The sequence below is a fragment of the Charadrius vociferus genome, unplaced genomic scaffold, assembly GCF_000708025.1.
Source record: "Charadrius vociferus isolate BGI_N301 unplaced genomic scaffold, ASM70802v2 scaffold45, whole genome shotgun sequence".
In the NCBI taxonomy this organism is placed as follows: Eukaryota; Metazoa; Chordata; class Aves; order Charadriiformes; family Charadriidae; genus Charadrius; species Charadrius vociferus.
Genome location: NW_009648712.1, coordinates 56,165 through 84,011, shown reverse-complemented (window position 1 = coordinate 84,011; position 27,847 = coordinate 56,165). Strand labels below are relative to the sequence as shown.

The following is a 27,847-nucleotide window of genomic DNA, read 5'->3' as shown; positions in this document are numbered from 1 at the left end:
CATTTCCAAACCCTGCTCTATTTGGAGCATATGTTAAGGAGGAGTTAGCTCAGATCTCTCTGCACGTTTTTCTCCAATAACTTTTTCAAATGCCAGTTCTGCCCTTGTTTTTATAAATGTCTGAAAGTCATCTGCAGTGGGAGAACTTTTTGATGTGCTATGTTTTTTCCATGCATTTTTCTATAAATAGGGAGAACATTGAGCTTAATAAATCAAGCTGAATTCTAACGACTAATTTCTTAAGTAATTCTTACATACTTTTGGTTTAGTTGCTATGTTGGAATTGACACACAAAAGTATTAGGAGATTCAGGGGTCAGCCTTTCAATAATGCAAAAGCTACTGTTGCTACTGTTACATACATCTCTGTATGCAAGGCAGAGACATTTGACATTTTAGATAGTTCAAAACTAGCAAAGTGATTTCCTCCATTTTTGAAAACAAAATGACTTTTGCGCAGAGAACATGCATGAGAGATCTCAGCAATAAAGATCATTTTTAGAGAAGGCTAACTGGTAGTGACAACGGGAGTTTAGACTGGAAAAATCAACATAACCCATAACTATAGCGGTATTAGCTGCAACATACATGAATGTTAAATCACTAAATGGTTACTCCCCTTGCTTCCCCTTGGTGCAAGGACAAATTCATCTTAGGATGAGCAGATGCACAGACACATGTAAACATGCTCTCTCTCTCCCAACACACAACCTTCCTGGACAGGAAGAAAACCTTTGCAAACAGTTTATTGCAGATCTTGTCAAAGAAGGGCCACTTACTTTTCTCTGCAATCGCAGCCTGCCTGGAGTTGAAAGAAACAAAAAGAAAGTAAACTGAAATGTTAAAGTTTACTTAGAGTGATTGAAAAATAGCTTATCTTTTTAATTGCCTTTAATCTGTTAAGGAAAATCTCTCTCATCATTTGGCAATACTGCTTATTCTTTGTTACCTAACTGTTACATAAGAATTGCACCAAAGAAGTCACATGCAAAACTCCTACAGACTTCTGTAGGACTAGGATTTGTTTCACAGGATATGTTTAGCTCCAGCACAAAACAAACAAATACTCTTATTATTTTATGGCTGCCATTACTGCATTTAGATGGCATAATACTTACTTTAATCTCTGGAACTCAGCAAAGGCTTCGTCAAATGCTTTGTAAAGAGAAAAGTTGATTTTAAAGGTAGGTTCAGAGATAAATTATCACAAGTTTAAATTTAGAATGTAAAACTAAATTAAAACTGTAGACATAATTAAAGAAATATTAATGTATGGATGCATGCATATTGTATACTCCCTAAAATGCTGAATGGTTCAACTAATAGAGGCCATCTTGTATATGGCAACTGTTATATATACATATGAATGCATAAACACACTTTTTTTCTTCTAAAAGTTAGGCTTTAAGACAAAAAGATAGCAGGAGAGCAATAGGCCGAAATGATCTCACAAAGCAGAGGAAGAAACCCACAACACCACCTACGTGATAGCTTACAGCAGTGGTCTCCCAACCTCTTGTGATCGTGCACCCCTATAGGCAAATTTTTTTTTGAGCATGCACCCCCAATATATGTATATTTATTTATTTATAAATTATATAGATCTACACCCTACTTTGGGGACCACTGGCTTATGGACTACAAGAGATCTGTTTTTTCCAAGTGCTTTTCACATCTGCTCTGAAGCATTACACTGATGGCCATGAACAAACCAGGCACCAAACTGGTGTCTCCTTTGTAAATTCAGGCTAAGCTACCATCATGTGGGAGGTCAACCTCTCCGCTTTGAAACGGAAGAATAAATTTCCTTTCTCAGAAAGTGGGGATGGAGTACAGAAGGAGCAACATGGAGATGATTATAAGGTTATTGCCCTTACACAGAGCTTGCAGACCCAAAGCGAAGCTTCGGGGATGGGAATAGCTGGGAATGGAAACTCAGCAGTTTGGAAGGAGTTAATCTGTTCCCTAGGATCTGAGAGGTCTCTCCGAGTAAAAGCTTCCAACAGTCAATGCAAATAATTTTAGCTGTTCCCCTAACAGTCCTTCATCGTGCTGATGAAAGGGACCAGTCTTGACATCTCTGAAGAATAAGGAGCCCTATTATATCCATCAAAGAAATGCAGCAGGAAAGTAACAGAACAAACTGGTCCCTCACTTCCTCCTCCAAATATTACTTGGAAGTGAAAGATACACAAGGCATTCAGTGCTACAACTCTTATTTAAAACTGCCAATCAATGCCAGTGACACAAGGGGTTTTGTAAGATGGCTCAGAAACTGGCCTGGTATCTCAGTAGGCAAACTGCAAGCGGGTACTTGGAAGAGGAAAAAGCCATTCACAATTTATGCCTGAGAGCACAGGTCAGGGAAAACAAATTGCGCTATCCCCACGTGCACTGCCAGGCTGCTGAGGCGCACACAGAGACCCTGCAACCCAAAGGGTAACAGGTCTGTAGCAAGATGCTGTATAGATGCTCCTGCCCAACTGGAGCGTTAATGCCCCCACACAGATGATGTTAGCAGAGGGAATGGCCTACCTTGTCCGGAAAGATCCACTGTCTTTTTGTGTCCTGTTTTACCATCAAAGAGTTCCATTGTGTATTTGCCTTTGTCCTGTGGAGTTGGCTCGTTGATCTGCAACCAGATCTGCTCCCCAGTGACACCAGTCTTCACTCGGTCTGTAAACCTAATCTGCGTGTCGCTGAAAAATACAAAACAACGTTACCCTTTCGTTTTACTGGAGTATAAATGGGACTTGCTCATGTTGAGTCACTGGGTACATCTGCAGTTACCAAATGATTTCCAAGGTGTTATGGCATGCCACCACATTTTGAAACTTTTGAAGTCAAATTCTTGATAAAGCTGGGGATCACCAGGACAGAAATGACATGACAGTCTTTCCCTGTTCAAGGCCTAGCTCTCCTCAAAGCTTGCAGCAACGTGATGCATCTTGGTCTATGATCTGAGCCAGAGAAGAGCTATACAAATTTAAACCCCAGATCTCTGAAGGGTAATCCATGCATCCTCAAATGTTCATATTTTCTTCTTAATATAAGTTTATTTCTGCTTGGGCACAACAAAACTATACAGGGCCGTACCTACAAAAATCCCCACTTTTGTGACAAATGGTGTTTGCCTAGCTGGAATGTTTTCTGACGCTCCGATATGCTTTGGCATTTACAGTTAAACAGACATTGATTTAAGTATATTTTCCTTCACAAAAATATAAATTTCTCAGGTTCCTAGCTAAGCAGTTAATTGCCCTGGATGAGGCAAAAGATATTAATCAAATAAGCTGTTAATTTTCTTATTGTCTTTAAACTGATAACTTCAAATATACTAGAGGGTCAAAGAACAGTTTTACTAGATTAATTTGATGTGCTTCAAGATTAAATTAGTTTCTAAAAATTAAATAGAGAAAAGAGAGAGAGAGAAAGAGAAAGAAATCCAGAACACTTCATATTCACTTCCAGTTTTGAAATGCCCAGGACTCCTGGCGATACCAGGTCAAAATGGGTGCCAAGAGACAAGAAAACCTTAAACTGCTTTAATTTCTCTGACAGCATTGCTGGTTAGCATCAGTGTCAATAATTATAGCCAGACTGCTACAGCACATCCTGGATATACTGTGCCTCATTTACATGAGTTTTATTGAGAGATTCAGTAATTCAGTAATTATTGAGTAATTCAGATTCCATCCTAAAGACTACTACCATGTTCACAGGAAGTGAAGCAGCGAGAATAGTAATAATAGATTTGAAGCTATTCAAATATGTTACTACTATTAAATCAAATCTAAGTTGTTTATTTCTCTGAGTTTTCCAGTGCATGCTCTTTGCACTGGCTGAGAATTCAAAGCTGTCTCATGGATTTTGATATGCAACTCCCATTAGTTTTATGGGGAGCTGGGCATTCAAATTCTTTTTAAGAATCTCGGTTCTTCCATCTGTCTTGGTTAGGTTCGTAGTGCTCACAGGAAGGGCTGTCTGGATTTTGTTGCCTTGGGCACGTGCTCAAGCTTACTTTGCCTCCTAAACATGAACCCATGCGTGCATTAAGAGGACGTGCCTGCTTGTCCCAGTTCCCGTGAACTGCGGCTTCTAGACAAGCAGACCTCCAGGCGAGGTATCTCTGAGCCTGTGGTGCTGGCCTCTTTCAAAGCCTGTCAGTCTCTCAGGTTGTATTTGCATCACTCCTTAAAACTGATTCCGGAAAAGACGCAGCTCCCATCCAGGAGGTGGGAAGCGCTCTGAAGCAGCACAGCCCTGACAGCATCCCATGGCATGGGGCTATTTGTCTCACGTGGGAACTGACAGGAGGGCCCTACACCACCACCGCCTGACTCTCGTACTGCTTTCACATGAGTGTAGTTCACTTAAACTAACTCATATGAGAGAAGGGACTCATGAGAGAGGCGAAGAAACCTGGGCCTCATCCCTTTCATATATCCAGGTTCTTTCTGAGTCTATAAAAACAAAATTGCACTGACTTTTGCAAAGCTTTTGCATACTTACTTGTGCACCCAGCCCACTCTCAGATCTTCCACATAATAAGTAACATAGGAATACAGTCTGATACCCTCAGCTGTGCTCTGGATTTTCAGGTCTGTCGCAGAGAGAGCTGAAAGAAGAGCATATGGTTTTATGGAGCCATGCAGGCATTCATTGAGTGTCACAATGAGTCATTCATTCGAAAGAGAATTAAGTGCTTACCAATCCTTCTGCATACTTCATTCATCAGATCTGCAAAAGCTGTGGAAATAAAATCCAGAGACTAAGACTCTGTGTCTGCAGCTCAAGCGCAGTCAATAATAGGATAAGTTCAGGCTCTAAAATATTCTCCCCAGTAGGTTTGAAAAATAAATTGGACCCACCTTATAAAGCATATTAGAAATCTAAGTAATGCAGAAATATAGCCTGTTATTCCATAATTTCCAGACTGTATTTAACAGCAGCCTTGATGAATACTGCTGCAGCTGAACAAAACTATATCTCCCCCCCCCTCCCCCAAATGACACAATTCAATTGGAATGCTAACCCATCTAAACCCATTCCAAGGGATAGGTTTTTCTCCGCTTGCTTGGAAACATAAGTAAAATTTAAAAAATATAGTAATCACAATGAGTGGAAAGCCCCCTAAATAAACAAATGGCCAAACATAATAAAAATGTGAAATCTTTTAAAATTACCTACTTGTAGAATGTCTTTCTGCACTTGTAGACTTACACTACTGATGCCCCCCCGAGGAAACCTGTTATCATTTTGCTTAGCGTCAGTCATCGTGTTCTCCCAAAATTATACAGAATCCAGATGCAATAAGCTGTATTCAAATATTAGCTGAACTGAAAAGTCTCAGTTTTTCTAATGAGATGATCTTATACACAGGAGAAACAAAGCCACAGGAAGGTGACTCATGCAGTTGCCTGTACTACCCCGAAACCGCTTGCAGGAGAGCAGTCGGGCTGCCAGCTGGTGTGGCTAACAGCATGCAGAAGGTGGCTCTGACCTGTCTCCTTAAGCTTTAGCTCACTGGAGTCCTTTCCTCTGTCGTCCTTCAGTATGACTTCGTAAGTGCCAGCATCTTTCTTAGAAAACTGCAATATTGTAAGAGTAAAACTATTCAGAATAATTACTGCAGAATAATTTAGATTTTACTCCTGAACCCAGATGAGGTCCCGTCCCCATCCCCAGGGAGGTGCCCGATGTCCGGCACTGGGGCTGGCCCAGTGCCCCCCAGCTGCCCTGGTCCTGGCTGGGGTGGTGGGATGGGCCATGGATGGGGGGTCCTGGCCTGCAGCCGCGGGGGCGCCTGTCCCCAGGGGGCTCTGACACTTCTTCCCTTCCTCAGCCAAAGAACCGAGAGCGAAGAGATGAAGTGGTGAATGCAGGTCACCCCCCAAGTCTGCAGCAAGGCTGGGTGTGGACGAGGCCTCTCTGGTGACCCTGAGAGGGTGGTCCTCTGAAAGCCTGAGTGACAAGTGCTTTCCAAATGCCATTCGCAATGTAAATGTGGTCTCATTCTGTTGTTAAACTGACATGCAAAGGAAGTGACAAGCTTATTATCTCTTCTGTCATCATTTCCTGAAAATCTGAACAAGCTGTTATAGACAGACATTTGCTTTAGCTAAAACACAGACACCTTGTGAGTTTATCCATTTTTAAAACCCACTTCCTCTTTTGATTGTTCTGCTGAAATATCAGATTAGATTGCATCTTTCCTCTGAATTTGTAACACTAACTTCAGCTGAGGGCTAAGAAGGACAGTCACTCACCTCTGATATCAGCAGAGTACACACGCCATCTTTAAAGTCATGCTCTTCATCTACCATTATCTCCCTGTCATCTTTGTACCATATAATGTTTGTTTCCTTCTTAATATTAGCCACCTAAGATGGATGAAAACCACATCGTAATTATTCTCTTCATCTGAGCAGGGGAACTTAGTGTCGCATGGGTTAGCCTGTTCAAGTGTCTCATAAAAAACAGCAAGCTTTACAACTTGATGGCAGTGAGTGGTTGCAGGCCTCCATTTTAAAATGAGGGATGCAAGAGGGAAAACAGCAGGGATGAAAAGAGAGAGAAAAAGACCGCCAACAGATTCAAGGAACCTGGGGCAGCAGTGGGATTTCTACATGCGTAAACTGGCCATGAATGAGAAAGTCCCAGGGTTCACAAAGACTTGTCATTTCTATTCAGGTGCCTTTTCCTGGGTGGGTGGCCAACAGACCTGAAGAAAAAAAGTTCAAGCTATTTTCCAAGGTATTTTGTTACATGCAATGAGCCGTCACCTCAGCATGATTAGCATTCAGAGGCTCTGTAGCTATCCAATAGGCAGTTGGGAGTACACAAGCAAAGGGCACGTCTTTAGTCCCTTCCCACCCTCACCGTCTAAGTAGTGGTAGGTCAAAGTACTTTGAACATTGTACTTGATGTTTTCCTTGCCTCTTACCTTACATTTCAACATCACATTACAGTCATCAGTAACTTCCCATCCCAGTTTATCCACAAAATGAGGACCTGTTGAAAATTACATATATTTTTTTAAAGGTCACATCAATGGTGTTCATGATACAAACCCAAAGACAAATGTATTTTTCTTGACAAGAATACTGTTATATTTTAATGTGGTTTTATTTTTTTCTTCAGAAGGTAAGCAACTATATAACAGAACAAACCCCATCTATTTCAGATTAACATATATAAATATAAACAAACTCTTAACAGACTAACACACATGTGATTCTTATAAATGTCCATATCATCACCTTGTTTCCTGTGCCACTCCTTTCTCTGGAAATCTGCTTCATCCTGCAGCTTCTTGAATACTAGGAATTAAAACCATTAAGAAATATAAGGTTAAGCATCATGGGCCATTTGTATGGTACTGAATGTCACTATAACAGTCAGGTGCAACTCTGCCTCTTGGAGGGCATTGAGAATCCTGCCATAGTGTCAGGTTTTCCCTGAACATTTCAAAGTGTTGGAAGCTGATTATGGCTAACCCAACTTTCCTAGCTGCTTGCAGTCATCAGGAGTTTAATGTGTCATGTCTGATGAAGCGTAATCCCCACTCATACAGCTACTTTCCGCTCTCAGTAGGAAGGCAAATGAGTGGCAGCAGAGTCAGCAAGCTGCTCGAGCTCTACTTGTTCCCACCTGAATGGGCTTTTTACATGGGTAATTTTTATTCCGTCCATAGAAAAGTAAACCCTAACAGGCTGCAATATTTTACATTTCTATAACAATTCCCCTTCCGCCCCGCACTTTAAAAATATCCATTCGCACACATGTCCTAAATGAGGCAGGCAAGCACTGTGACATGAAAAAACACTGGAACATCTATTAGTATTGAAAATAGCGGAAAGTGATGATGACAACTGAGGTAGCCTTGGTATAATTTTTCTAGCCTACTGTGCAATATAGATTAGCTTACCATCACCAATGAGGACAAGGCTGGATTGATTGGTTGCTTTTCCATCCTGCAGTTGGAAAGTGTAAGTCCCTTCATCCTTGTCCTCAAGTTTATCCATAATCATTTCAACAAGGCCGGTCTTCTGGTCCACCTTCATTTTATATTTCTTCAGGAACAGAAAGTAAAGCAACAGTTAACAGATGTAAGAGTTGGAAAATATTTGTCAAACGTTATATGGTATCTTCAGGTGAAATTTTGGTTTCTTTATTCAGATTCTCACTATCGCTAGCTCCAGCTCTAAACGTAAAATCAAATAAATAAGAAATCTGTTAAAGGCATAGCCTATTTACTGATGCTATACAAACGTGACATTCCTTGTATGGTAAGTTGTATGGTTCACGACTACGTTCTTCTTCATTAGAACAGTGTAGATTTGCATCTCTTCAGAATAACGCTTTCTTTGAAGATGATTATAATTTTATAAGGTTTTGTGTAGAATGCTCCATCTCTGCCTTCTACCTGATATCAGTGTTGCAACAACAGCATGCCATGTCATGTCTTTGGGAGTAACAAGTTCTGCTGCTGGAAACAAGCACTTGGGAATTATCCCTTGGTGTAATAAATTCCTCCAAACAGCAAAGAGAGGGGAGAACCGAGCACAAGGGTGTGCTAGGGCCATAGATGAAGGAGATAGATAGGACGAATCTGGGCTACTGCAGTGACTCCTTGAAGACCACAGTAGTTGCTTACCTGGGACTACATTATTGCAGGAACTCCTGTGGTCCCCACTAGTTAACAAAACATGTGGTACTCACAAAGGTGGCAGGAAGTCATTTAACTCCACTTTATAAACTGCATCCAGTAGAATTCAGCTGCAGCTCAGTACTATGGACAAAATCTTTCTAATGATGCTTTCAATGACATGTTATTTCTCATGAAAATGCATTAGTGTGGAACACCAGTTGAAATTATACTGGAGACAGAGACATTAATACTCATTGATACTCATAAAAAAGCAAACACATGTAAGCAATGAAAAGGCTTACCTCTCCATTGAAAATCTCTTTATCATTAAATACAAAGTTGGCCTTTGCATTGCCGGACAGTTTTTCAGCTTGCAACCAGAACCTCACTTCTCCTTTTTCCAAAATTTCCACTGCCAACTCAGAGGCGAGTGGGACAGCTACAAAGAAGAAAGAAAAGACCGAAGCATATACTTTGCCTGTGCCCCAACAACTATTTTCTCTATAATCAGAAAACCACTTTTTCCTTTCATACTCAGATACTGTATGCAAGGTAACTAGCTTATGATAGCTCTTCTTATAGACAGAACACCTCTCCACCCACGTGTACATAGGATGACAGACAAGATTTAATCTTTTGTTCCTTCAATCACTAAGTCTGTACAGACTGCAAGTGTTCAGGATTTGAGTTATGCTAGTGCCCCTCCATTCTGATACAAGGCTAAATCTATTTCAAAGGTAAACTGCAAGGATCTCTGCAGCATGATGTGAGTCTATGGTCCAGACCCATGTTTAATGAGTCACTTAACAATGCTACTGTAAGACAGTGAATTGACTCATCGGAAAAAAACACCAAGCATGAAGCCAGATCAGAAATTCAGCTGCTGAGCTGCAGATTGGGAGATTTTTGTAAGCAGTCTGATCCTTTGCCAGGTGGAACCTCCATCTCCCAGAATTCACTAAGTATCACAACACCCCCTCAATCTCTGCAGTACATTTCATTTACCTATGACTAAAATCCCCTGCATATAGACCAATTCCTTGTGTTACCAGGAAAAACATCATGTGAAGGGTACAGCAGGTAATTCGAGTCTTGAATATTTTTTTTATTTTTCCTTGTTCTTTTTAGTATAAGTCCTCAGCTTGCTTTCACTTTAACTTTTTGTTAAAATATCTTAATCAGCAACATTAAACATGAGCATTTAGACTCTGCTATTGGGGCATATTGATCATTTTACTGGCTTCCATCACTTTTAGCTGCCTTAGCAGATGTTCAAATTTTCAACAAACTCACACTCTAGGGAGTACATATGCTGTATGTTAACTCTACCTCAATCTCCACTTTCACAGCAGTTCAAAGTCTGCCTTGCAAGGGTGTAACATGGAACAGCTGAAGACAGTGTACAAACACATTGCAAAATGCTGGATGATGTAGTCTGGTGATAGTGTAAAGATACACCTCCCCCTGACAAATCCCAGGACAGGGTTGTTTTTCCCTTCCAGCTGAAAATATTCTATTCCATTCCATTCCATTCCATTCCATTCCATTCCATTCCATTCCATTCCATCCCACCCCACTTTGTGTATCCCAAGGCCTCATTACAGCAGGAGAGGACTGGGACCAAGGTAGTGTCTAGTTTCTCTCATCTGTTTATTCACACTATGTTAAACGATTGAGGTGCCTTCTGGAGCAGAGCTGCCATCCCACCCCAACTGCCAAACGAAGTCAGGGGGTGAGGACCCCCCACGTCTTCCTTTCCCATGATCACATTTTCCCCACATCTATGCTCTCCCACACCTGCATGTTTGCTTTTGGTGCCTGAGTGGCACAGGACCTGTCTCTGGTGAAAATAAGGCTTCTGAGAGGTGAGGCAACAGTCACAGGAAAAAAAAAGAGGATTATGAAAAAGACACAGGCTTAACCAGAGAGGAAAGTCTGGAGCCTGGAGGGGCAGCGTTACCACAAGCGAGCAGGGCAAAGAATAACCCCACAGGAGTGTGCCCCAGCAGTGCACATGGTCCGTATGAAGCTTCCTCACTCAGCACATCGCTTTGCTTGTGAAAAACAAAAGCAATCTCAGGTCTTGTGTAGTTTCTCAAAAAAAAAAAAAAAAAAAAAGGAAAAGGCAGTCAACTGAAATGCTGCAGGAGTCAGTGGAAGCAAGAGGGAGAGAGTGTGAATAGACATCAGGCTGCACTGCTTTTGTCTCACTGTCAGCTCTATGGCAATTTTAAACCCCCACTTGATTTGCATGTAATTAGCTATGAATATCTTAGTCTAACATAGAAGAGAGGAAAGCATCTCAGAAGCTGTTAAACAAAGGGCTGAAAGGATGCAAAAGGGTTCGTTTTTGGGAAAAGGCTGTTTGCCCCCCAGCCTAAAGGAACTGGACAAATCTGTGTTGCAGTCGTCCCTGAGCAAAAGTCTTATTTTAAAATATTTCCATAAGCACCAACTGACAGCTACTTTAGGCATTTTCCAGCCATCATGCTTACAAGGTTTTACATCCTATTTGTATAGCATCACAAATTACCCTGAGCACTTGACAGAGAGTCCTCTGGCAGTTGCTAGATTGAAGAGTTGGAACAATTTATTTTTACCTAGCGCCAATGCGTTATCGCGCCCATAGGCAGTTGCGTTCTGTAAGGCTGCATTATTCAAGCAACCCATTTTCCCATGGAGTTACTAGCTGCAGATGTTTCTAAGCAGAAGTTATAATTAAGTGCAGTTCAGAAGTCCAAACAAAGCAACGTGCAAGAACTTATGTTGAATCAGAAATGCCTAGCAATTAGAATAGAATAGCATAATTATATTTTTTTTAGAGAATTTGAGTAATCTTCAAACAGATTATCTGGAGATATGACTAAAATTTCCTGTTGATCCTCGTTATGATTTTTCTAGCCTCATAGCCATAGCCAGATGTATCTTAATCCGTATTTGTAATTATTTTTTTTAGTGTCCACAGGGCCTAGACTGACCAAAGCAAGTAAGACAGTTTCCTCTTTGAGGATACATTCTGCAGTGATCTCCCTTTTTGCCTGTGCCTGCTGGAAGCTCATGCACAGCTAGAAGTGTACAGTTACCTAACATGATGCAAAAAAGAAGACGTGATTTGTGTCCTGAGGAGCTTTTTCTGTGACGTTAGTTATGAACACAGAGGTTGGAAGAGCACTCAGAAGACAAAGGTTGGGGCAAGTAAGGGTGTGCGACAAGAGTAAGGTCTTGTGATGACTAACTTTCAGTGTGAAGATACAATTAGGAGGAAACAACTGGGAGGAGCAGGAGTAAACAAGGGGATGCTCGGGCTGTCATTAAGCTGTCAAAAGGTGATACAATATGTTGAGAAGAGTAGGGCTGATATGGAAAAACACAGAAGGAAATGAGAAAGAGAGATGTTGTGGGCAAAAAGACAGGCCATTTCTGTGGCCAAGCTTTGACTGGGCTGAGAGGCGTGATGTGGGCTGATTTGGCAGAGGTGCCAGCAGTGCACGCACAAAGCTGAAGATGTTAAAACACAGGCAAGAGTTTTAGTGCCTGGAACGAAGAAGAAAATGGAGTGGGAGATGATGAGACAAGGTTTAGGTCTCATCTTGTTGTGTGTAATAGGATTCATTATACAATCCAATTTATTATTATTTTCAATTATTGAAGTTACATTCCAATGAAAGTAACCAAGTTGTGTTACATCCAGGATATCAGAAAGGTATGGGAGGTCTGTGGAGTTGACAAAAAATACCAACCCAAGCAGAAGGAAGGATGTTCATATTGTCAAGTGTTACATGAAAGAGGGAGGGAATGAATTGCAGCAGGAAAATTCTGTATGTATAGATCATTACAGCTGAATTTCCTACACTTGCCTGCTTTGTTAACCTTAAATTTAACTTATGCTAACTTCAGTTGGAGTAAAGTTAGAGAAATTTTCAAACTGAGGTTTTTAAACCAGGTTAGGTATGCTGAGTAAGTATAAAAGGCTGTTCTGCAGAAGAAACAAAGCCAATGGGATACTTATTTTCCAACTGTAATATAGACTCATTATATGCCTAGACCAGTAGCCTGCAATGGATCAGGAAGAACATCAGTAATACACAAATGTACTGAAAGAAAGAGAAAAAAAAAAGGAATCTTATATTTTCAATTCAAAACCACTTTCACTTGAAGTTACTATAGTGACTTCCCTACCTGATGGTGGCAGAAGCTTTGTGATACCCCACTGCATGCAAAACGCTCCCCTACAGTCATATTTGATTCACTTACTTGGGAATTTGCGTTCGTGGCTCAGAGCCAGTAGGCGTTTCATTTCTGAAAAACACATAAAAGAAATAATATAAGGTGTGCATGCCTTATGGATCTGAGAGACACAGCAGCAGGGAAAAACAGATGTGAAAGCAAAACAGACATTGTGTTTACCTTCCTCATCAATTGTGAGGCTTGATGAAACTCCATCAGTGTCTGTAACAACACAAGAGTAAATTCCTAAATCATCCTCTCCAAGATCCTTAAAGGTAGCTTTTGACCTAGAGGAGGGGAAAAAAAAAAAAAAAAAAAAAAGCATTTTGATAAAAAGATTAGATCAGTCTGAACCAAACCCCTCCTTTATGTCTCTAACACCAGATAAAAATAGTCTTGTATTAGCTTTTGCTCTGATTGAATGGGCAAATGCAGGGCTCTGGCCAGTATAAAGCAGCATAGGTCCTACCATGTGCAGTACGAATGGAGCTGGCACAACTCTCAGATAGTGCCCAGAGCACTGGAGACAGCTAGTTTAACCTTGCTCAGGCATGCTTAAAAATTCATTGTCGTCTTTGATGAGCGTGAAAGGATACTGCAGGGTGATTCCATTTTCACATGCAATTCCAAGTGTGGTGAGCCACCGTTTCTTTCTTTATGGTTTCTATAACTAGAGAAGCACATAGGTACTTCACAGGCAGAACCTGTGCATTTGCCATTTCTTCCTCTCTGTTAAAAGCCTGATGAAACAGAATAGGCATGTAGAGCACGACAGAAGTTACCAAATCAGCCTGTGGTGACGCCGTCAGAAAAGAGTCCTGCTTACTCCAGCACCTCCAAAGATTGCAAGAGTGTTACACGGTAAAAGCATTTTGCAAGCAGCCAGATAATTTTATCCTTTGGAGATGTAAAATAATAACAATAGGAATAATTATAACTTGCCTTGACTGACAGGCTACAAGATGACAGAGCACAGATTTTCTCTCCCTATACCCAAACATAACTCAGTTGCCTAAACAGGAGGCCTGACTCAATTTCCAAATGGTCTGTGTATGGACTTGATGGAGAACAGCACACTCATAAAGTATCCTTCCAGTAACAGAGGCAGGTGTAGCTCTCACTGAGGTCATACATCAAAAAGGATGGATTTCTCTGACCAGCCTAGATCTCTAAGTATTGCTACCCCCGAGGGTTCTTACTTTCCGCCTTTGGTATCGATGTTCAGTCGAGAGTCATCCTCAATTGGCTCATAATTCTTGGACCAAACAAACTTAGAGTTTGGAGACATCTGATCACATTCAAAGTTCAAGGAAATTACTCCATTGTCATCTACATCAACCACCACTTCTTTGGTTCCTGAAAGACCAGAACAAGGCAATTCCACTTTCTCAGGAAGCCAGCAAATAAGTATTTATAGATATCATTCATAGGGTAGATTAAGCAAATCCTTGCTGTTTTCTCAGTCGGCACATAAATTGCTGCAAACATTGGTGTCCTCAGTCTTTGATTCACAAGAACAGTCCTTATTCTTATCCATAAAAATAAGGAACAGATTAAAGAGCATCATAAATCAACTGATTTATTTGAGCAAGTCTAAGCATGCATGAGAGTTACGATATTTGCTCTGGAAAAACCCGAAGGGGAAAAAAATAAAGGCAAGCCTCTAGATCCACTAAATGTTTGAAATATTAAATAGCAATATTTTCTGTGGTAAGGGGTAGTCAGAGCTTTCATTATGCAGCATGAATTTCTTATTCCCTAATAAGATAAGAGCTCTAAAGGGAATACCGTGTGCAAACACGGCTGTTTGCAGAGGTGCAGGAGGCAGAAGAGGAAACAACTGAGTTGCCCCGTCAGGACTCACTTGTGCAACTGAGGCACATTTTGAGTGACTCTGGCTTCGCTCCGGGAGGTTGGTTGAATTTCTGTTGCTTGGCATTGGGCCCTGCCGCCCATCTGCAGCATTAAAGCTGGGCCCACAAAGGCAGTGAATATTTGTAATTAGCTGCTTAAGTCGCCCACCCTGTTTTGCCAGTACCTACAGTCCTTGAGCTGGATAAAGTGACCCAGTTTGTCCTTTAAAAGGCCCCGGGGGTGAATCTCCAATCAGAAACCTGAAGGAACCTCTATCCTGCCCCCTTGCACCCCGGTTAAGCTGAGGGAATTTCATCTGGGATTCGGGCGGCTCGGCGAGCTCGTCATCTGTGGCGTTAACTTTCATTTCAACAACTTGTCTGACAATGTCAGGGAGAGAGTGTGCACTGAGAGGTGCTGGAGAACATCCAGCCTCCTCTTCCGAACAGCTCAGAGCTGGATCTCGGGTCTGAATAGAGCACTCCCTGTTATATTACTTAGCTTAAGACAATTCGGGGCTGCCCAGAATGCTAACGACACACTTTCTCTACAAAGTATTGTAACTTAAAGACAAAAGCCTCATTCCTGACATTGAGATTAAATGCTTATTTTCAGCATAATACTTAATGAGCCTCAAGCATACAAGGAGATTTCTGTGTTTCATCATCCTAATACTATACACATCCTCTCCAGCACTATGAGTAGCTCCGGTAATAATTTGTGTACACGCAGCTTTCTTAATCTTTATAATTTGCCATAACCATTTAATGAAAGATGAGATTAATATTCACATTTTGGTACTGTTATTTACCAGCCCTCACAGTAAGGAAGCACTTTAAGCACCAGCATGTGATAAATGAAGTCTAAGGTCTACAAACATTTCAATAGGCAGCAGCATATTTGTAAAATTCTTATAAATTAATTTATTATATGCAAATTCATCACTTGACATTTCATTAGTGTTTAGTTTCCTGTAGGTCATTAGCACATGAATCTTTTGATGGCAGTTTATACAATGTGCAAAGAAGTACTGCCAGAAGGCTCATTTGAAGGACAGAATCTTTTATATTTGTTTTTAAAGTATTCTTATTACGATAACATTTATTTCCAGAAGTGATGATGGCATTTACCTCTAATATATATATATGAATAATTAAAAAAAAAATCTTAAATTACTGACCAGAGGTCTCCACCTATCCTACAAAGTGGAACCAAAGAGGCTGCCATAGGAGCAGCAGCCTTAATTTCCCTCCTCTAGATGTCTTGGTGGTTTCAACATGTCATCCAGAGCTTCTCGTAAGGTCATCATAAGAAATAAAATATTTAGATGTCATATCAAGTCTCCATTTATCTGAGCATTTTATTGCATTGAAAGGAAAGAGATAACATGAAGATAAAGCAGACAACTTCAAAACACTAGAGTTAATGGCATCATTTTGAATACAGCTAATCAGAAAAGTTGAATGGGACAGGGTTTTATTAATTTCTGAGGTTCAAGCCCTTCTCAAGTGACTGATGCAGGATCAGAATCTAATTTTGCTTTGCACCAAGGACTAAGGGCAGCAATGGGGAAGAGTTGCAGCCCAGCCGTCTCTCGGATTTCCCCTGCTTCCTATGATATCCCGCCCCGCCCCCCCCCCAAAGTGCTTTTGTCTAAAGACAAAGTTAAAGCTCAGAAGTAGCCTGGATTGGTATTTGTTTATGTGGGTGGGTTTTTAAATTTAATTTTAGAGGATAACTGTAAGACTTAAATGTGGTTTTTCAAACAAGAGCAGGTGGATGCAAACTATCGCATCATTATATTTACACGTCACTGGATAAAGACAATTGGTGCCATTTGTATTAAAGCAAATTTTTTCATTCAAGATACTATTTATGTACATTCTTTGATTAGAAAGCTCAGTCATCTAGCAATTTTACACATTTGCCAAAAGCAACATTCCATTTTAATTTTCCAGAGAGACCTGACAATATTTTGTCTCCATCCAATATGGTAATAAAGGCAGCGTTCATTGGGCAACACCAAAAGACTTGTGGTAATTTTAAAAAAATGGTATGATTGTTCTTGAGATTTGTGTAGTTTGAGTGAGAAAGGTGGAAACCTGCCCAAAAGACTGCTTTCTGAAATATTTTTTTTTAATAAGCCTTTTGTCCTTTCTTAATACTTTTAAGAAGCTTAGTTTGGTGGATGCCATATCTGGAGATCTTCAGCTCAAAATATGGGTCAATCAGATTTTCCAAGTAAATAATTTTCAGCTTCCCCGAGATTTCACTGTGCCAAACCCTAACTTTCCTGTGATCCCCTCAGACATTACACCTATGAACTCAAGCCTCGCTTGCAAAAAGGCTGTGATCCTGAGATGTACCTCCTTCTCTAATGGGGGAGGTCTGTAAACCAAATGTTCTGCTCCAGTTCATATTGCCAGGTCGGCACATGCCTCGTTTGAGTCAATGCTGAAAAATCTGTACGATTTTTTTTTTGTCATGATGATAATCTTCACAAGAGTTTACATTCGTATTTCTTTTTATTTGTAATGGCATGACCAATCCTTTATTTAGTGCATTTGAAGCTTGTTATCATAACAAGTCTGACAGATGAATTTTAACCCTCAAGGAAAATGTATTAGTAAAGCCAAAAGTTTAGTACTAATACTGGTTTGATTATCTTTTTAGAAGTGGTTGCTGTATATAACCTGTTTTCAAGAATAAGTTTCTAAGTTTTGCCTTACTCCACTTGCAGGTGATGGAAGTTACCCTAATGCTTCAGCATCTTGTTGATCTGAAATTATGGCTACTGTATTTTTGAAAGATCCTGTCACAAGCCCTTCTTACTCACACACTTATCCTTTTTTGTCTGCATATCCCCATCTTACACCCTCTCAACCTACCATCTACTCCTTCCAGTCCCTTCTTCCCATGCCAGGCTCACTAGCAGTCTCCCCACTCTGAGTTTTCTGGTTCTTTTACACCCCCAGCTTCAGACGTCTTTTTTTCAGAAATTCTTGACTTACAGCCTCACTGAGAGCTAACTCAAGGCTTCTTAGGATTTTTGCTGCCTTGGTCATAAGGACCAAGCATTTATGAGAGCTGGGCCAGTGCTCCTGCAGGAATAGGAGATGTAAAAATGGACCTGGGAGTCAGAAACAAGGAAAGGATCCCTGGGAAATGCTCCTGAGGCAGCCTGGGTTGGGATGGGAACTGATGACCGCCGGTGATGTCTGCTCAACACCTCACAGTCAATACCATCCCAAGTAAACCCTGATTCCAGGCAGGAGCAGCTATGAACCTGACTGTGTGGGCAGGGTAGGCAGCTTTTTGCCCAGGTAGTCACCTCCTTTGCCTGTGCCCCTGCACTGCAACCCGTGCTCCCTGTGCCCGCTGTCCCCGCTGCCTGCCTGCTGCCTGCCTTCGTTCCTGCTTTTTTAGGGCTCTTAGAAACCTTCCCAGGTGGGATCAGACATGAGAGTCTGCAGTTGGAGGATGGGAACTTGTCAGAGGACAAGAGGATGTATGGTGGATCCAGGCTGGGTTGTACCCCTGTACCTTCTTGTGTCATGCTAACCCTATACTAGATTTGATTAAAATACTTGGGAGTTTGTTTTTCTGCCTTGTAGGACCCTCTGCTTCTAAAATAGTCTATAGATGAGTAAGCCACAAGCCCACGCTTGTGTTTTCTGCTAGGGACTTAGTGACAAAAAGGTGTTGAATCTGATCAAAGTCACCTATGTTACCCATATAGCTAAGTAAAACTCAGGGGTTTTCTGAAGTTCCAGATACAGAGATTCTGCCTCTGCACTCATTCCCGCGTTTCTTGCTGGCATTTCAGACACACTGGAGCCAGCCTTCAAGGATAACTCCATCGAACAGTTGCACTTGAATTCCTACTGAAGATGGTCTCCAAACTGACTTCGTTATGTTTTTTAAAGCCAAGGGAAAAAAGAAATTTCTTTTACCCTTTTCTCAGGCACATTGCATAAGTTAAAGAAAGTAGAGAGATCATACACAAACAACTGGTTTACTACAGGAAGGGCAAAATATACATCTGTAGAATTTTTTGGTTGAGCTGATCTTTGTGGGTCTTCTGCTTATGCATTTATCTATCAATATATGCAAATCTTACAGCTCTATTGTGTTTTTGATATCCCCAAACCTGTAGTTATAGTAAGAAAATCTGTTCTGACCTTAAAATATACCAGACAAAACAGTAATATATGACCCTCAACTCATTTCCTGCTTAGTAAAAAAACTCGACATGAGAGGGGTCAGACTGTTTGCATGCAGCCTGTGTGTAAACACATTTCAAACAGGAACCTGTTTAAATATGACCAAAAAAAAGAGGAAGTATTTCTAACAAACCTGGTCGTGTTTCAGCTACGACAGGTTCCGTGACATCTGATGGTTTCCCAACACCAGCCTGGTTTGTTGCCCGCACGCGAAACACATAGCTCACACCTTCCTTTAGGCCACCTATCTGGAGGAAGCAAATATACACATACATGCACGATGTGTTACAAAACACTGATTTTAATTTCACACTTCTTACAATTCCAGTCTGGATGCTTCACAATTATATTTCCTTTTTGTTTTGCTCCTTATCCAGTTGACAAATATTTCTTCATCGTGGGTTGTTTGGTTGGGTTTTTGTTGTTTGTTTTTTTCCTCAATTCCAGAGTGACATGACTGATCTGTTTGGCTTGCTCCTCCCTTGTGTGCATAGCTAACATTCAGACAGTGTCATTACTGTCATTGATTTCTTTGCAAAAGGAGCATTGTTATTGGAACAGGATGTTTTTAACTTTGACCTCTGAAACAGCATAGTCTTTTACTGCAGGTAAATTCTGGCTTTTAAAAATGAAATTATCAGGGTAATAAATGCCAGCCACACCTATTTAGAAACAGGAGGGCATTTAATTGTACAGATTTAATTGTAGGGACTTGAGGAATCATACTGATACTACAATGCCTGCAAATACTCCTTTAAAACATATATGAAAGGATCACACTTAAAAGTGAGTTGTCTTTCAAATGTTCTGAAAAGCACATAAAAGGCAAACCTACTTAAGACCTATCTCTAGAACAGAGATACAGCCGATCCCTTATTTAGAAGTCACTCCACAAAATTACGTAGCAAAATAGTGCAAAAAAGCTTGGGTTTAACTTGCCATGAAATGTGAGGAGAGGGTACTTTGTATCAGAAAGGATCACCTGCCACATTATCACAACATCTATTTTTGTGCCATCTGTTTTTGTGTAGTGATACCTGTCTTGCACTCTGAGCTAGAAAATGATAGGGTTGCTTCCTGCGTTAGAAGAATGGTATTTGTTTTTAGTGGTGCTTTCCTTTATTTTTAGGCTTGTAATACCAGATTGTCTTCTGAGTTACTGTCTTGTCCGACTATACACACGTGTGTATCCTCAGCACAACATAAACTACTATATATTTAATTAAATAGAACCACAATCAGCACAGGATAATGCTATCGAAGGCAGACTTCTTCAAGATCATACTACTATACCAGCATTTGACTCTTAAGCTATTTACCTTCAAGAATTTCTTTTGAAGTGGCTTCTCATTGACACTTCTCCAATGTTCCTCTTTTGCTTCAGTTTCCTTCATATCAACATAGTAACCAGCTATGGGACTACGACCAGTATAAACTGGTTCCTTCCACAGTAAAACCAAAGAGTCTTTCCTGACTTCTATGCATGTGACATCATGGGGTGGCCCTGAAAGGTAAGCAGTTGTAGTATCAGAGTAAAACCCAAAAGGGCTAATGCATAAGACTTCAAAACCCAAAACCAGGCACCATGTTGTATACCCAGAGCTGATATAACACGTGCAGTCCCTCTGTATCATATCTAGACCTAATATAAATACAACCCATGCCTATTAAAAAGGCTCACCCAAAACCCAATCTAATTTGTTAAGATCTGGTATCTCGATCAAATATTCATGAACAAACAAAAAGGACAAATAATCTCCAAACTCTGGGAAATAAGTTAAATATTAAGCTAATGTGCTGCTTCAAGGACTGCTCTAAAGTTCACTGAAGTCCATGGAGGTTGTTTTCATTCATTTAAACGAGTTTTAAAAGGCCAGTGATCTGGCCTTGAAGTGATACGGTTAGACAAGGATCCCATTCTCCTCTGCCTTGTACCTTCTACAGGTATTTATGTCTACCATTTAAACTAGCAAGCAAAGTGGCACATGCAGTACGGGAACCAAGCAGGAAAGATAAAGAAAATACAAGCTGCTTGTAAAATGCTACTGTTTAAATAGGGGTTGTTGAATGCATCATTGTAAATGTACTAAATCAATGGAGATTCAAGCCTGGGTATGAACTTCAGTGCCCGTTGACTCCCCTGGAAACTGAAGGCATTGAGAACTTAGATAACTGGTCACAGAGCACCCTTGGGCTGTGAGTAACCTCCACCTCCCACTCAGGATCCTACCAGGTACAGCAATGGTCCATTCTTCACATTTGAAGGGCTGGCTGGGTAGGGAGGGTGTTCCAACTCCAGCCAGGTTAGCAGCAGCCACCTGGAACTGGTACACCATGTTTTCCTTCAGGTTTTGAATCTGCAGAATCAATAAGATGGTACTTATTAACTTTGGATTAAGGCTTTAGAAGAAAGTCACAAGGACAATTGTTGAATGCGTGAGCATACTTTTAAGTGCCTGAAGAGATGAAAGCATTATTGACATCATACATGAGGTGATAACTATCTTGGCTTTTCCTCTAATTAGTGGTGGAGTATACATGAGTGGTCTTAGCATGCTCAAATTGTAAACCCCTTTTCCTATTGATAGACACTTTGGTAGTCAGGCAGGGAGCAGGGTATTGCTCAGCAATCATATTAATCTGTCTCGTGATACAGAGCAAGTTCACTTAAGGCAAGACTTGTCCTCACAGCGGGGTGAAACTCAGTCCTGGCATTGCTTTTCATTTGTAAAGCAGCTCAACGAGGTTGTAGCTAGCACTGTCTCTAAACTGGGTCAAGAACTGATCACCAAACACAGATGGCACAGAGCTGGTTCCAGCACCAGCATGCACTGGGGTAGGTCCACCAAGCCCAGTAGGAATGCCATTTGTTGTGAGGGCCTGACTTACAAAAATTCAGGCTATGTCTAGAGCAGTGCATTCACAGATGACAGTTGGTGCCAGACTAACAACAAAGTGTACAAATAATTTTGCAGAGAAATTTAACAGAGCTCAATAAATTTATCATCATGGATATAAAACCCTCTGGACAGCAATCTGCATACTGAATCATAATTCATCCCAATCTGTCTCCGAGATCTGTTTTGGAAATATTGTCTGCGCCTACAGCAATAACAGGAGTTAACCACTTACCCTGTATGCCCTCTCACTGATGGCCTTAATGTTGGCTTCCATCCATTTCCCAGGAACTCCATCAACCACTTCACGATAGTTCACGTAGTAGCCGGTAACTTCAGTTCCACCAGTGACTTTAGGTTGTTTCCATCCTAATGCCATCGAGTCACGAACACTCTCAAGTACCATAATGTCATAAGGTGGAGATGGAGCAGCTGTTTCAACATGAAAAATACGTAAGTAGGAAGTAATATTTCAACAGTCAGACTGCCATTCAGTTACCGTATTCAGGTGGCTCCCATCCTGCATTTCCTGATTAGGACAATATTTATGTGGTCAAGGAAGTTTCTGGAGTTGGAACAAGAAATGCAGGACAAAAGCTTCAATAAACCAAATGAAAAACTCCAAACTGAATAGGAATTAATTTTCAGGATCATTTGGTTTCTGAGAAGCAAGCTGATACATAGTGAAAGACTGTGTTGCAATTGCAGCTCTGATGTAAGTGATTAGGACTCACTTAAAAACCGTGAAAAATGATGAACTAAAACTACCATTACAGGAAAAGTAAAAAAAATTGGAGATGCAATGATTTGTTTTCTTTTGCTGAAAGCAAACTCTTTTTTACACATACAATATTCATTGTGGTCCCTTTTTTTAAAGACCCACATTATTCCTTTCCCAGAACGTAGCTTATCTGTTTATCCTTTTTTTTTCCTTTTAAATTTTATACACTGTGCAAATTTTATCATTGCACCCATCACATGATCTTACCTTAATGGAAGGAAGCGTTATCATAGGCACTGTAGACTGACCAGAAATGGAACATGTCTGTTACTGGAACTTAAATTAAAAAATTTGCTGCATAATCTTCCTTTTTTAAATTTTCTTTTAACAATACAGAAATCATTAACTTCATCCCAACCCATTTTCTTATAAAAGTTTTTCTATATCTAGTGGTGAAATGCTTGCCCACACCCAATATGTCATGCACCAGTGAAGAGCCCTACTTGTGACATTGAAGTCCTACTGTTGATGGAAATCCTACATCATATGCGTTTCCTTTTTCTTTAATGTTTTGTCTTAGCGCCAGCTAAGGTGCCTCTAGTTTATTTTCTGTTCAGCATTTTGTACAAGCCTTTTGAGTCTTACTTCAGAAGGCTGAGGAAGAATTGAGCTCACTGGCCAGGTATCAGGACTTAAATGAAATTCAAGCCCCCCATTTCTCAGGCATAATGGGTGTTTAATTGTTGACAACATAAAACGTGATTTTGTGCTTGTGCCTTCAACTTGATAGGTTTTCCTCATTACATATTGCAGTCAGTCAGTCAGAGATACGACACAACATTCATTAGCACTGTGCCTCAGAGGATAAGCTGTAGCTTAGGCATAAATCCACAAAGGATCTTCGTGTATCCTAACACAACACAGATTTTTGTGCTTACCATCATAATCAGATTTTGTTTCCTTCACATGTACATAACCCAGAGACTAGGTAACAAGACTCCTAACAAATTACTGAAGTGATTTAGAAATAATACAGTATCTTGGATACATTAATATGTAGTCAAACAAGCTATTAAATTAGTAAACGGATTGATATGTTTCACTTTCAGCAGCTACTAAGTTTGTAACGTGGTCTCCAATACCATTACAAACATAATGATCTTAATGGAGAGTTGAGCTTGTAATTAATGAGTCTGATGGAAGATGCATCAATGGAGAGTGCGTTCACTGGTGGCGCAGGCGAGCAGAGGTTACAACCGTCTGAAGTGCATGTACCAAAGCAAAGAAATCTATTTTATTAACTCTCACCTATGTCTTTCTTCTTTGTCACTTTTTCCAGTGTCAAAAGATCCCCGGGTTGAGACTTACTTGCCTGCTTAGCAGCAACTTTTAGTGGTGCAGATGTGATAGCATCCTTAACCATTTCTCTCATGTTATTGTCTCCTGTACTCCCCAGTTTGTCAGAGCTACTGGGTAGAGTGTCTCTATTAAATTTAGCATTGCATTTTAGCAAAGCATCTGTGTCAAAGATAGGCTGGGAGGACTCATGCATGCCTTCCCAGCTGGTAGTGCAGTCTGTTAGTCCACCAGCTTTACCAATCAGTTCAGGACACACACCATGAAGCAATCCTCCCCCTATAATTGCCAGAAAACAGCAAAGACATTTTGAATTAGAATGCATTCTTCTTTCTTCATTTAGTCAACAGAATGAAGAAATGCGTACAGTCAACAATACAGCCAAAGTATGACAGATCATAGGTTTTACAGACAAAATGTTAAGCTTGAATTCACAAAAATTTGAAATGCATAGAATACCTCTCAACCTGCTCACAACTAATGCTCTTTTAATAACGTCTACTTTTCAGAGCAGAAGAAATATGGAAAGTTAATAGTAATCTTCATTCGCTACAATTATTTTAGTATTAGATCTTGAAGTCATATTTCTGATCCTTTCAAAATGATCCCACAAAATTGCCCTAGGCCACATCTCTCTGCTCTAAGGTTGTGAGGTATGTGGGTTTGATACAAATGAGACTGAGGATGTTGCAGACATACAATTTATTATAGCCCAATGATCTCATTCATCTTTATGGATTAGTTCAGGCAGTGGCAAACAGAGGTAATTCATCAACAAAGGGAGAATACACAGGGTTATAGAAGGTTTACAAAAAACACATTGCACTGATTATTAGGTTTAGGTACAGAAACAAATTTCTTAGGAACTGACTGTATATAGGATGGTGTGTGTTAGTGGTGATAAATACCATATCACAGAATCAGAATGACATTCCATTTTCCAGGATACCTATGAAGTGAACTTGGAAGTGCTCTCTTACAGTGGTTCATGAGAAACACCTGAAGAAGACTGGATGGTGAAGGTGAACAGTCTACAAGAGTGCAGTGACTGAAACTATAGCTGTGAGACCATAGGATCTATGGATAAATTATTATTTGTGGACAGCATTGTAAGACAAAACAATTAGTTACAAATAGTTGCTGAAAAATTCTTTACTTAATTAAAAAAACCAAAACATATTTACCATTGAAAAGAGCAATGGAAAATAGCTTACCAATGGCTGCTTGCACTTCTATAGGCTCCGAATCCTGTGAAAATTCACTGAGTCCTGCTGCATTAACAGCCCTGACTCTGAAAATGTACTTCTCACCATTTACGAGCCCATGGCAAATGAATCTAAAACAAACCAGTGAAGGAATACATAGAAAGCATTATGAAGAAAATAAAAATATTAGAGGGGAAAAGAGAGCGTTTCTTCCATAAAATTTGTTCTGGTTTCTGAAAACTGAGGATAAACCATGACCCCAGTCACTTAAATGAAGTTCAGAGAATGCAGAATGTATCTAAGCACCTCATTCATGCAATGAAGATACTGTCTAAACCCATGTCTCTTTAGACATACTGTTTACCAAACTCTTTCCTTCCTAAGACTACACAAGTTTTTGTGTTACTAGAGGGTCTACCTTACTTATGCTAGTATATAAAATTCATACTTCCTAATAAAAACAATGCAAAAATCTGCAGATATAAGGCCTGTACTTGCTTGTGGGTTATTGTCATGACATGAGTAAGACACCTGTAGCACAAGTTCCCATAATTCACTTCCAAACATAAATGAAAACTTGCAGTGTTCAACAAAATTACAGGGCGTTGTACAAGAGCTGAAAAACAAAGTGTCCAATTTTTTATTTCACTTTCTTGCTTCTATATGTGACACAATATTCTACGTCAGACAAACTTTTTATTAGAATAGCTTTCCTATTGGATTACCTAATGATCACATGAAAAAACTCATAAATTCTCTCTGGTGCCCAACCTGAAAAAACTAAATTTCCCAAGACAGGAATCATTTGTTTTGGAAAAACTGTGTTTTGGAAATTTAAACATTTTATTTAAAACAACATTTATTTTTCAATAGGTATTTTCAGTGTATTTTATTTCATATTATTTTTATTTTGTTCTACTTCATAATGTCATCTCTTGCATTACCAACACTGACATCATGCAATGAGGTGTGAAGCAAATATAATGTGGAAACCAAAATGTATTTCAAAATCAAAATTTTCTTTTGGGGAAAAAATAAAATCTGCATCAAAATTTTCAGAGCAGAATTTTCCCTACCCAGGTGTGAAGCAAATATAATGTGGAAAACAAAATGTATTTTCCCCAAAATAAAATTTTGATTTTGAAAAATAAAATCTGAATCAAAATTTTCAGAGCAGAATTTGCCCTACCCACTCTACCAGATTCTTCCAAATCATTTGCTTTCACCAGGATGTGTGCAGAAAACAAATTTCAAAAGACAAAAATATACTGTATAATGCAAACTATGAGCTACAGCTAATGCTTTGAGATTGACTCAACCAGAAAAGCCAAGAGTTAACAGTCAGCCCATGCCTGGCTGCATCATACATTATATCGCATTGACTGAAAATGCGGTGACAAGAACCTAAGCAATATAGTTACATCATAATATATTGTAACTCAGAACAATATTTTTATTTCTACAGTGAATAAAGATCATGTTTCATATTTTAAAATATGCGTGCAAATGGCACACAACTTCACCAACACTTGATGTAACCACAATATAAATCATAGAAGTATATATGAAAGTATATAATATTGGCACATACAGCTGTTGCAATATAAATGCACAAAAAATACTTGAAATTGTGCCTGTGTTCAAGCAAGGCAGGATTTAGGTACTTTTGATATAATAAGCATTTACAATGCCTTCTAAACAACAAAGTTAGTCCAAGAGTATTTAACAGAGCCTTACTTATTGTAATAAGGGTTGTCATGGATAGCAATTACAAGTAAGCATAATCAGTCAGTTCTGCAATTACTCCCTTACACTCTGAAGATTACATCCTTATTCAAACAAAACCAAATCTGATTTAGCTTGCAAAGTTTTAAATCTTGATTATTTTTTCTGATAGAGACTGAGCTTCACGTCGGTGAGAAATGGGAGTTTATACCCAATATTTAAGAGCATTCATTAATATTTTGATAATTGCAAGTGAAAGAGCACTTAGAAAGTAATATTGTTAGCATGATATGGTCCACATTTCCTCCTGACATTCTAGATATACAGTCCAGAAATGTTTGCAGCAGTCTTTCAAAACAAAGGACTTTGCTTCCAAACATTACACAGTTTAGTTTTCCACATTTGTAACTTCAGTCATTCCTTGCTGTACTGTTTTTTGTCAAACTGATAGGTTGTACAACAGCTAAAACTAGTGAGCTGCTTCTCTTTTCTTCACTAGCAATGTCCATGTTTCCTCTCCCTTGACTAATTGTTTCTAATATAAGTTCGACTATTAATTCCTTTTGGTCAAGAATCATATTTTGAAATATGTTTTTATAACTTCTTATGAACTTCACCTGCAAGAGCGATTCCAGACTGCTGGCTACCACAGACAGATTAACTCTACTACTACTAACGGCTGGAAAGCACATATGCACAGTAAATCAAAAACTGGTGACTGTAATTTCCATGCTTTAAAAACCATTACCTTGTGCCTTTCACTGGATTGTTGTTGCATGGTTCCCAACGACCAGATCCAACTACACTTGACTCAATGTAGTACCCAACCAGCTCCTTGGCATCTGGGGGCTCTGTCCAAGTGACAACAACTGAGGTATCTGTATTCCTAGTTGGCATAATACGCCCAGGAGCTTTGGGAATATCTGTGGGAGAGAAAAAGAAATAGTGACCAACCAGTCAAAATTTACAATTAAAACAAGAGTGACA

At 39.8% G+C, this 27,847-nt stretch overlaps 1 protein-coding gene across 1 annotated transcript in view; it reads right to left on the bottom strand.

Moving 5' to 3' along the window:
• The window catches only part of MYOM1 (myomesin 1), a 75,526-nt gene that overhangs the window by 12,793 nt on the left and 34,886 nt on the right, over nt 1-27,847 (bottom strand). Inside the window, exons 16-36 of the mRNA XM_009886641.1 lie at nt 27,609-27,783; nt 25,145-25,266; nt 24,192-24,209; nt 22,089-22,285; nt 21,187-21,313; nt 20,276-20,460; nt 19,090-19,204; nt 14,079-14,235; nt 13,060-13,166; nt 12,907-12,951; nt 8,955-9,091; nt 7,930-8,074; nt 7,262-7,321; nt 6,946-7,013; nt 6,269-6,382; nt 5,503-5,590; nt 4,710-4,748; nt 4,512-4,617; nt 2,535-2,698; nt 1,118-1,154; nt 779-801 (exon numbers count right to left, since the gene is read on the bottom strand). Of these exons, the coding sequence (XP_009884943.1) occupies nt 779-801; nt 1,118-1,154; nt 2,535-2,698; nt 4,512-4,617; nt 4,710-4,748; nt 5,503-5,590; nt 6,269-6,382; nt 6,946-7,013; nt 7,262-7,321; nt 7,930-8,074; nt 8,955-9,091; nt 12,907-12,951; nt 13,060-13,166; nt 14,079-14,235; nt 19,090-19,204; nt 20,276-20,460; nt 21,187-21,313; nt 22,089-22,285; nt 24,192-24,209; nt 25,145-25,266; nt 27,609-27,783 (2,229 nt within the window). The remainder of the gene's footprint in view (nt 1-778; nt 802-1,117; nt 1,155-2,534; nt 2,699-4,511; nt 4,618-4,709; nt 4,749-5,502; nt 5,591-6,268; nt 6,383-6,945; nt 7,014-7,261; nt 7,322-7,929; nt 8,075-8,954; nt 9,092-12,906; nt 12,952-13,059; nt 13,167-14,078; nt 14,236-19,089; nt 19,205-20,275; nt 20,461-21,186; nt 21,314-22,088; nt 22,286-24,191; nt 24,210-25,144; nt 25,267-27,608; nt 27,784-27,847) is intronic.